Source organism: Pollicipes pollicipes, unplaced genomic scaffold (assembly GCF_011947565.3).
Source record: "Pollicipes pollicipes isolate AB1234 unplaced genomic scaffold, Ppol_2.1 Scaffold_7231;HRSCAF=8579_pilon_pilon_pilon, whole genome shotgun sequence".
NCBI classification, from domain to species: domain Eukaryota; kingdom Metazoa; phylum Arthropoda; class Thecostraca; order Pollicipedomorpha; family Pollicipedidae; genus Pollicipes; species Pollicipes pollicipes.
Genome location: NW_023597034.1, coordinates 25,976,552 through 25,987,824, shown reverse-complemented (window position 1 = coordinate 25,987,824; position 11,273 = coordinate 25,976,552). Strand labels below are relative to the sequence as shown.

The following is an 11,273-nucleotide window of genomic DNA, read 5'->3' as shown; positions in this document are numbered from 1 at the left end:
AACTATGAACTCATGAGACTGAAATGGACCAAGATAGCCCAGAGAGGTTCCGAACGAAGCCAGAAAAGATTCATCAGTAGACGTAAACACCTCAGCAACCTAGCAGCTCGGGATAGACCAGAAAAGCTCTGTTTAGTATCCGGTCGCAGCCCGCCTAATTGTGCTTTCAGTGGCAGCTTCAACGTTTGGCTAAACATCCATGTGTTACTTATGTGCTACACCCAGCACTACAAAAAGGAACTTAACATATCATTTCTTACCTGATATTGCTATGGGTCACGACGTTGGGTTCAAGGGCCCCTCGAGGGTCCGTTTATCAGCAATGAGGATAATTTGAAACGTGGCACAGGACGGACATAAAAACATTGCAATTTTATTATCACATAAATATGGCCCATGACTGTCACTGCACCGCTCATCGATATTTCACTTGCAGCATACGCCGTGGAGACCGACAACTTGACACCCCATCCATACTGATTACGTCGGTTATCAAACCGCACCCCTCCCTCCCCATGGGGCGACGGCGCTATCGCCGTCCCAGCAACAGCGGCACTCCGCGCCGGGCGGTCCGTCGCGCCGCCGGTCCGGCGCGGCCGCCGCTGCCGACACCGGCAGCGGCGGTCGCGGCGGTCGGGCACACCTGCCCGGGCCTGGCAACCGCTCATCGCGCCGGCGGGCCGCACACCGGCGGGCCGGCGCCACTGAAGAATGGTCGCCGCCAGCGGGCAGCCGGCCGCCGCCGCCGCCCGAGCCGGCGCTGACGCCCAGCCGCGTCCGTAAACAAGGCGTCGGGCGCGCGCCAGCGCCACCACCGGCGCCGCTGCTGAGTCGGTCAGCGACGGCGCCCCGCTTCGGCAGCGGGCGCCGAGGCCACAGGGTATCGATGGCGCAAAGCGCCGGCGACACGGCGTGCTGGTCACACAGCGTAACGGCCACACAGGTGCCGGCAACACGGCGTGCAGGTCACATAGCATACCGGCCACACAGCGTACCGGCCACACAGCGTACCGGCAACACAGCATACCGGCAACACGGCATACCGGCCACACAGCGTGCCGGCCACGCAGCATGCCGGCCACACAGCCGTACCGGCCACACAACAGCATGCCAGTCATGCATCGCGACCGATCACACAGCGTACTAGTCACACACGGGGTGCCGATAATCCGTATCATGCAGGTGGTCGGAATCATTGATAGGAATCAACACTGAGACTCATTCGCCACCGTCCCTCGGGAACTGAAAGTGAAATGGAGCAAGCTGCGGCGATGGCCAAAACCCGTAGCATCGCGTGGGGTTTCGGTTCTGACGCATAATGATTCGAAGGGTTGATTCACGGCCGCGTGTATGCAAGCACAATCATGTTGGAAAGGTAGCTGCCAATACAATAGGACTTCTCATGATTCGTACCCCGAGCGCTGCATCAAGTGCGCCCGACAGCGTGGGAGCTGCCCTACGTAGCCAAGTGGCTGGGTGGGCAAGCTTCAGCATCAGTAGTGGGAAGGTGTCACAATGATTCGTTCGACTTTGCGCAAGAAGTTATTTCACATTCTAATTCAAAACCAGCTTAGAAAACACGCAGTTATGAATGCCGGCCGGTTGCCAGCACTATACATGTTTTGCAGTGGCATCTTCCTTTTTAGCGCAGGACAACACTTGGCGCATTGAAGACCTCTAAATAAAGCTCATTCCCGTGGATAAAATGGGGATAGGGACAGCGTAGCATTGTCTTTCCTCATACTCCACACTAACAGCAGCTGGCTCCAAACACGACCAAAAAGCACTCTCTGAATATGTTCTTACCCGAGATGACATCGACACTTGACCTCTTCCGTGGAATCATCGCAGATGTGAGCACAGCCGCCGTTATTGTTCAAGCATTCGCTAGCTCCTGCAACAAAACAAGACATCAAAAGCAAGCCAACGTCATGGAATGGCCGACAAAAGGCGGGAGAGCACGCAGACTCGTGTAGACGTGGGGAATGGATACGGAGGTGCGACAGTGGTTACTCGCGGGAAACACCACACTCGATGGTCATGGTCCAGTACACGCGCAAGAAGACTTGGATATCGGTAGGTAACGCAATACACACGTTCAGAAAAATCTGGAAAGCCATAAGACTGACCAGGGGCCCAGACCAGCCAGGACACCTAAAAACTCTTTACGTTTAAGCCCTTGGGCCTTCGAACATGAAATCGAACCCGAGTTGGATAGCGGTGCACTTTTCTTATGCATTGTCGCCTTATGAAGAACCCCTTATTACTCTGCACGTTTAGAATCTTTGTGTCACCTTACTCAGCTAGGGGTAAAAATACTTGTTTCATTCCCTCTTGGAGTTACACAAGACACTCCTGACATCGACAACAAAAAGTACTCACGCCAGCGCTTAGGATTTTTATTTTATTTCTACACTCATAGCTTTTCACACATTCCTGGTGAGTCCATCTGAGAAACATGGCCCGAAAGCACGCAGAGGTTTTTGCATCCGCTGGTTGGTGAGCTCCAATACACTGTATTCTCGAAAGGAACCATTTTAAAGTAGTAGAAAGACTGGAAACAGCACTCTCTGAAAAAGGTTAATATAATGCTTGATCACCGATTAAACGTACCAACAATTTGAGTGGATCACACCGCTTTTCGCGGGTTTACTCTTCACGCAGATTTAAGTACAAGAGAAACAGTAATTGCATTGCATACAAGAAGTGATGCAACAATTTTTGGTAAAGAAGTGATGCAAAAATTGTGGCTGTGTTGTTGTTGCAACAACAAGTGATGCAACAACAACACAGCCACAATTTTTTTATTGGAATTGGTAGGATTGTAGCCGAGATCCTGTGGATGCAAAGCCAGCGGTCTACCAACTGAGCTAACCGGAAAGGACGCGTCGGGGAGGATGGGACGGTCCCTCCTGATCAGCTCAGTTGATACAACGCTAAATTCGTGATCGGAAGACCGGTTCGAATCCCAACGATTCCAAGGAGGGAATTGGGCTGTGACGCATCCATGACCAAAAGCTGTCATGATCAGGACTCAAGAAGACCTGGTGACGGCATGAGAAGTAACTGGTTGCAACGTTGTATATTTACTGACACACCACGGGAGGGCGATGGCACGAAAAACTAATCCACCCGTAGACTGATTTACCGCACGTCATGTCAGAACGAGATATAAACGGGCCAGACGACCACCAAAGGTGCCATTAACTTCGAGCAAGCAGAAAAGATAGCGGACTCAGGTGCAGGCCAGCAGCAGCCAACAGAAATTCACTCAACCTCCATTTGCTCTCGGACGGAGCTAGTATATTCATTCATATGACAGATAATCAGCGCCGCTGAGTGTTTCACTGACGGCTTCCAAGGCACCCGCGCCTGCACCCCACACAACAGCCGGTGCCTCATAAACCTCAGCCGAACTGGGTCATCTCCAAATCAGGACTGAACCGCGATCAAACGCGGAGGCAAACACGGAAAAACAGCTGCACCATTGCCGCAACTCATAGCTTGTCAGACCCAGCCGTCAGTAGACCTTGAACGGAGCTGGGAACAAGCGCAAAGACCGCGTCTGCCGGCAGTCTTGCGGCGATTTATGGCCGCCATTTTGACACTGCTCTGTACACAGCCGGCGATTTACTGCCGGGGCCTTTCGCGCTGAATTGATGCTCTTCTGTTCAGCTCTCCACGGCGGATTGAGGAGAGCGACGAGGACGCAGAGCGCCGCTCATCTGTCGCGACCGACCGCAACTGACCAACAGCAGGCGCCCTCCGACTGCATCTGAGCGTCACACCGACCCTCTGCCGATGCGGGACGAATTTCGGGGGGTGAGGGTGGAGTGGGGTGGAGGGAACTGACCAACAGCCGGTGCCGTTCGACCCCATCTGGGGATCGCACCGATCCCCTGCCGATGCAGGACGAATTTCAGGGGGTGAGGGTGGGCTGGGGAAGGGGAGAGGGGACTGATAGGTGCTCTATGTTCATACTCTCCCATACGTTTCTACTGATGTTAGCAGCATGGTGGGCAGGAAGGCGCATGTCTGTGTGCAGGCAGGGTAAGGAGGCGTCCCGGTGGACGGTAGTGTCCGTTCCGCCTTGCCCACTGCCAATCACGACGGACATGGGGCTCGGCTGGACAGTGCTGACGGACATGGGGCCCGGATGGACAGTGATGATGAACATGGGGCCCGGATGGACAGTGATGATGAACATGGGGTCCGGCTGAACAGTGATGACGGACATTACGTCCCACCCTGTAGTCACGTTGGAGACGATACCATTCCAGACAGTGATGACAGACCCGCCGCTGATAACGACAACAACGGGCACGGCCACGGCGCGGCGCCAAGCCGGGCGGTGGCGGTGGACAACGTGCCGGGCCAGCCCAATCGAGCAGCTGCAGTGATGACCGACATGTCAGCTGACGAGCCCTGGCCGCGATGAAAGACACGCTGCTGCCCAGCCAGGCAGCGATAACAGACGTAGCACCCGTCGTACCCATTACGTTACAACAGGCGATGTGGTCGCAACGGAATGATCATGATCGCATTTTGCAAGGATCATTAACACGTCTGCCTTTCAACAGACATCGCCGGGTTCGGCGACGTGTTCAAAGTTATTGACGTATCTTACCAGGCACAACAGGCGTGCACCATAAATCATTTTCGCGCTGTCTGCTATCAGTATCAAGCGGTGCCATTCATAATCAGGCGCCGGATATATCGTCCTTTAATCCGACTGATAGAATCACACATTATGCAGCGGTAAACCTGGATTGCATCCAGTCCCCAGCAGGTGGTGCGAATCACAAACGGAGACAAACGATGCCTGGCATCCAGTGCCATCCGTGGTCATGCTCATAAGAAGGGCTGTCAACCGTGATCCCCAGGACGGCGGAGACTCGGCACACGTTATGCAATGATCAGACGTAGCCAGGATTAGCATCACCCATGATGCGGGTGGGCAACAGGGATCATCTGTCATCCTGGTACGGATGCAAGGACCGACGGCTGTAATGAGAACCAATGGTGCCGCAGTGGGAACGGTAGAGTGCCGATGAAGACGATTTGCCAGGGTTTAGTGAACACGACGCTTCACAAAGCATTGTGAGCTATTTTTGTGTTGCAATTTAAATGTGTTTGCTTATCATTTAAAGAAGTGTGGTAGCACCATGTGTATACCCGTATGTGTTAGCGTCTGTTGCCCAGAGCTGTGGCAGCGTTAATTTTATTTCATATCCGTTATGGTTCAATAAAGTATCAACAAGTGAGCATGTGTGACTGTATCTGAAGTGTAGCAAATTTCAGATCCTTTGCTTGCTTTGCTGGAAGTTACATCTAGTCGATAACTGGAAATATGACGTAATACTTTTCGCTATGAATTCCAGCTCACAAGGAAATGTGTAAGATAAGAAAATGCAAAGTAGAGCGGCAAAGCAAAAAAAGGTAAAAAAGGCACGCAGCTCAGAACCAGACACCAAAAACCAGATGACATGGAGGTATGCACATTTCATTGCATTCATTGTCACATTTGAATAAAAATTCTTACAATAAAAGGAGCCACGTACGTTGGAATGAATAATTTCAACACTGAGATAGTCGTCATCTGTTGCCTTTTAATCACTGGCTCCTGAAACTTGCCTTTTTCCTGTCATTTTTAAAGGTTCAAAAGCTTTAACCTTTCATTAAAGTCTTTAGCTCAAAATAATTAATTTTTTGTTGAAATTATTGGAAATACGCTTTGGGATATGACTCATTATTCCACCGCACCACAAGCGTTATTGCACGAGCAAGGGCGTGGAATTTTACAAGGGGAGGGAGGCACAGCTAAACAACTGTCACTGAAAGCCAAGTCCAGCGGGCTGTGGAGGCGCGCAAGGTTCTGTGAGTCGTGAAACAACATCGCATGTCTTTTATTTCTTATTCTCATGTATATTCCTGACATGCCATGATTGTTAATGTTTAGTCACGTACATACCAATACCTACATTCCATAAATTCGATACGGAAGGGGGCATGCCCCAAGGCCACTATGTGCGTACGCCCCCCGCCAAGACACACGACGTTAACGCGGGCTTACCGAGCGATGCCGTGTAGCTTTGCTTTGACGCATCAATTTTCATAATTGCGCGCAGTGTGCGCAGCGGCCTGTCATTTTTCAGGGACTCGCATGGTGCTGGGATAACTGATGGATAAGACCGGGTGGACCACAAGACCATATGACCATGAGACCACAAGACCACCTACTGAACGCGGAACTCAATCAGGGGATATTACTCGGTGTGCTCGTGCTTACAAGTTCCTAACCATGCCTCTCTAGCAATTCGCTCATTGTAGTCACCCTGGCGCTTAGTTATAAATCATGAGCTTCTAAAAGGTTTAGTTCACCCGCGAGCCTCGGTGTGGTCTGCTACTCCGTTGCTGCATTCTGGCACATATGGGCTATGCTGCAAGAACTGTCAGCAGTACATACGTGCTTGTGCATGTTACCGTGGTGGACCGGCGTTACCGGTCTGTCGTTGGACACCATGGAAATGCGTAGTTCTTATATCCGGCCTTACTCTCTCTGGATAAACTGAGCTGCTTATTTCCAGATTCTGGTACTTGCCAGCCTTGAGTGATTTGTGTTAAATGGTTATGAAGTCGATAGCATAAATTTACGATTGTTAGTTTTCGTTCATGGAAACGCTTTGTCATCTTTGAAAGTTTGCTCTTTGGAATCGAGCCCAAACCTGTGCAATGATCTTGGGCGGTCTCATCGGGCAGCGCTTGGACACGGTCTACGCTTGCTTAGGGCCCGCTTCGGACGCACTACGCTTGCCGGCCCCGAACGCTCCATCTTTAGCCTGTAGCCCTCCCTGACCGTGGCCCCAGCTCACGGCGGCCAACGAGACGGGGAGCGGCAGGGGTCGTCTCCAGGGCGGGAGGGAGGGGAAGACATACCCGACGTCGCTCGAGACGGACGAGGCACGCTCCCCCCTGACCGCCGGTGGGGGCAGGGACGGTCAACAGAACAACACCACTTGGCTGTCGTCATCGTCGTTTGTACGTGTCACAGGCGCGGACCGGTCTTTTCAACACCGGTGATTTATCCGCGACACCCCGGAATGAACGCGATGGGAACACACCCTTCATTGGACTCTGACAGAGCGGCTGGGGTCCGGCGATGCCAAGGGAAGCTGCAATCTTGGACAGGATCGCGTCCAATATGAACAGTTCTAGGAACTGGCGGCCGTCTGGGGATCTGTTCGCTGAACACCTTTGTTATGATATTTTTAAGTCGTTTTTCTTGAAATGTCTGGTGTGAGTCTATCAGGGAGGTTTTGGTGAAGTTGCAAACCGGCTCCCTGCACAGCGATTGCATCACATTCTCTTTCACATTTCATTTGATGCATTGCCAATTGCCAAATTCATTGCATTGCCATTGCATTGCCAATTTGCTGCATTGCCAAAATTTCGTCTCGCGCTATTCTGAAGTTATCTTATAGTTTCTTATGGTACTGTGCACCCGTTACAATCATCAGAACGACGCAAACGACTTAATAGCGCACGATAGCAATCACAACGAACACAACAGCCCACAGTGGGAAATTAATGCTGCTTTGAGACATTAATTCTCCTGATAAGCGCAGCCACGAAGTCCGCCGTCGCCAACAGAAGCAAAGCCATCAGTTAACCAATTAGATCTGTTTCGGGTGCTCAAAATAGTCAGCTTCATGGAACCGTGGACAGGTGTTTAGAGACGAACCCAGCAAGCGTCGAGTTCAGTCGTTATTATCGGCTCACATGATTCATAATGATCGTGTAAATAAATGCCTGTCTGTCCGTCTATCTGTCCGCAGTTCTTTAGCCACACGCGCAGCACAGACGGTTGCACGGATTGCCGTGAAGTTAACGCATACGGCAGGTTCAACCTTCGTGACGATCTACAACATATACTTAAGTTTGTTCGAAATCGTTGTCGATCACATGGCGTGCAAAAAGGTGGCGCGCGTGTTTTGGCATTAAGCGTGGACACATTTTCGCTTGCGTAGTAGAAATCAGTTGAACAAAGATCAGATTAGCCAGGTCGTTGAGAACAAGTTTTCTATACATTCCGTGCTAAAGCATGCTACACTATAAAAACCTATACTATAGCATCGGTATAGTATGGGTGTCTAGGAAACACATGTCACAAGACTCAAGCAACGATGAATAAAGCCTTTGCCACGCGCAGTAGATTGTCCAGCGACGCAGGTGCTAAGAACAACTTACAAGAATACACTGCATCATTTAGGTGCGAATCACTGTCATATGGTTAGAAGCAGTGCTACACCGACACCAACGGCACCGGCTCCTCGCGCAACGAAAGTAGCGAGAACTACGTCTAGATAGTGTCTGTACGCTGCCCCGCGCGCGGGGAAGCGCTGCACCGTCCATGTGTCCGAGCGATCCACGAAAACTAAAAACAGCTTGCAAGTGTTAGCTCGAGAGCCAAGGAACCACGAGGGTCACGGTGCCCCCGAGCCATGAGGCTAACACGCGATGCAGCACGATTTCGTTGGAGTTCGTGTCGCATTTGCAGGAGCTCGATTGACTTCACATTGTCGGGACGCGAGTCGAGATGACGTCGTCGGCGACGGAGCTACTGATGCCAACAATGACACCTCTTCGCGCAGTGAAGCGAACGGAAGCTTCTTCTTCTTCTAACACCAACTGCTATCGAAGACGCCATCACCTCAACCGGCGCCGCCGACCTGCCTGGCCGCTGCCCCCCGTCTTGCGCCGGTGTCGAGGCTGACCGACGTCAGCGCCCGCCTCTCTCCAGCGGAGCTTCCGCCGGCGCACTGCTATCAAAGGCGCCATCAGCTCAGCCGGCGCCGCCGGCCTGCCTGGCCGCCGCCCCCCGTCTTGCGGCGGCGTCGGGGGCTGACTGGCGTCAGCGCCCGCCGCTCCCCAGGGGCGCTTCCACCGGCGCCGCAAATGCGCCGCGTCGTCGCGTCGTCACGGCGAGGGCACGAGCCGGCTCCTGCTAATGACCGGCCGAGTGCCTGCTGGACGTGAGCTACCGCTGTTTATAGTGTCGGCGGTGTCAAACTGGCCCGCCGGCCTGACGACCGACCCAGCGGGGGGCGCCGGTCGGGGCCCGTTGGACAAATGGGCTGCTTCCCGTGTGCATGTCGAGAGGACCCTTGTCGATTATGGAAATGACAAGTCGTCAGGCGCGCATAAAAGGCAGCAGCGTCCCAGGTATGGTGCGAATGAGCTCGGTGCACTTTGTTCCGATGGAAAAGGAGGTGTTATAAGACATGCGACACGCGATTCATCACTGCTCAAGCGTGTGGGGTGAGGCGTCTGCAAACTTTCGTAAAGCTGAATGCATTCAAATGAGTCTTATGTCGGGGCCTGACAGTTTAGTGGATGTCTCTACGCATTACACCGGGCGACCGGACCAGCGTGGGCTGGCCCCAGCACGGTCTGACGACTCATGGAAACAGTGGCCACACAGTCTCGCGACTTAAGGAAACAGCGACCACACGGTCTCGCGACTTACGGACATAGCGGCCGAACGGTCTCACGACTTATGGAAAGAGTGGCCACACTATCTCACATCATACGGCGATAGCGGCAACGCGGTCTCACGATTTAAGGACATAGCGGCCACACAGTCTCACCCCTCACGGACATGGTGGCCACACGGTCTGACGACTCATGGAAACAGCGGCCACACGGTCTCGCGACTTACGGAAACAGCGACCACACGGTCTCGCGACTTACGGAAACAGCGACCACACGGCCTCGCGACTCACCGAGACAGCGTCTGCCGTCGCCGGCCAGCCGCATCTGGTGCGGACAAGTACACAGGAAGGAGCCCGGTGTATTGAGGCAGTCGTGCGAGCAGCCTCCGTTGTCACGGTCGCACTCGTTCCAGTCTGAAACATGGCCCTCCGGTCAGTTGGGCTGGGCGGCGCAGCGCGGTGGGGCTGCGCTGGGCAGCCGGACGGGCATGCCAGGACTTTCAGGGGTGCTACCGTTAGTATTCGAATTATTACCGTGCGAAGTGATGCGGGGCGTGCATGTCGTGTGTAAAAGGTATTAATGGCTGTTTTCTGACGACAAAGCACAAACATAAGCATTTATGCAGTGGTGATTGAGCCTCAAGTGACCGCGGAAAAGTGGAGATAAAAATGAAACGAGTTGAAAAAATAGCAGCAAAATTTTTATTATTATATATAAATTCTCATATCTTGATCTGTCAACGTTTTATATGCTCGTGGTTTTGAGCAGTCTGCATTACTTTCATGCAGCAACCATTCGGCAATGGCAATTTCAGATGGCAATCAAATATTTCGTATCAACGTAAAGCAGAAGGGCAAGCCCAGATTAATAGATATGGGGCTTAAGCAGGGGCAGGGCATCACAACAAAAACATTTTTATCGGAGCATTATTTCCCTTTGTCATTAAACAGCGCCAAACACGCAGATGGTCAGTCTAGACAGACAGGGATGCGCCGAACGTTAGACATGTCTCCAGTTGATGTAAACATCTCAGGTATGAACCGAAAATACCATACGCTATAACATAGCGCCAAATGGTATTTCGCCGCTGAGCACGGGATCTTTTAATTGCTGAGCTGCACCTATTCTGGAGCAGATCGTCCTAATTGTAAAATATATCATTATGAATATCATATAACTGAATCTGTGCGGTACATCCATCACAATGTTATATGAAATGGTATAGAAATATGCATCGTAACTATATATGTATACACACATATATATCTATCTATATGATATTTTGGCCATCAACCACTTCCGTTGCTAAGTATATATTCATACTTGCAAGCGAATAGCATAATACAACGAACTAAATCATAATTTATCTTCATCGAACGACCACTATGATCTCAGATGCAAAGCATCCTCTCGAATACACAACAATCCGCTCAGTCCGCTCGTTAATTCATCAACATCACACAGCTGTATGGACGTTGACAGATACACCTATATCAGGATCTACACGTCGAGGCACAACAGCTCAGCACGATCCCGGCGTCCTGCACACGGCTCGCGCCGTCTCCGCAGACGGCGGCGAGACCACCGCCCTTGCCTTGCAAGGTGCCGCGCCTCACTCAGCGGAAGGCCATCCCGCCATGACAATCCTTGTGCAAGCTGCAACGTCGCTTCGCACCCCTCCAGCGCGCCATCCAATCGATAGATGTTGACCGGCGAGATAGGGGCGCTTATCAATGAGCTAACAGCGGCGGGGGAGGGCCGGGCTCGCCGGCGCCGCCCAA

General features: G+C 52.2%; 2 protein-coding genes across 2 annotated transcripts in view; both read right to left on the bottom strand.

Moving 5' to 3' along the window:
- The window catches only part of LOC119109293 (multiple epidermal growth factor-like domains protein 6), a 64,274-nt gene that overhangs the window by 46,318 nt on the left and 6,683 nt on the right, over nt 1–11,273 (bottom strand). The gene's annotated exons all lie outside the window — the stretch shown is intronic.
- Nucleotides 1,714–11,273, bottom strand: part of LOC119109295 (multiple epidermal growth factor-like domains protein 6) — a 32,982-nt gene continuing 23,422 nt past the window's right edge. The window contains exons 3-4 of the mRNA XM_037232893.1: nt 9,783–9,905; nt 1,714–1,894 (exon numbers count right to left, since the gene is read on the bottom strand). Coding sequence (XP_037088788.1) covers nt 1,803–1,894; nt 9,783–9,905 — 215 coding nt within the window. The 3' untranslated portion in view covers nt 1,714–1,802. The remainder of the gene's footprint in view (nt 1,895–9,782; nt 9,906–11,273) is intronic.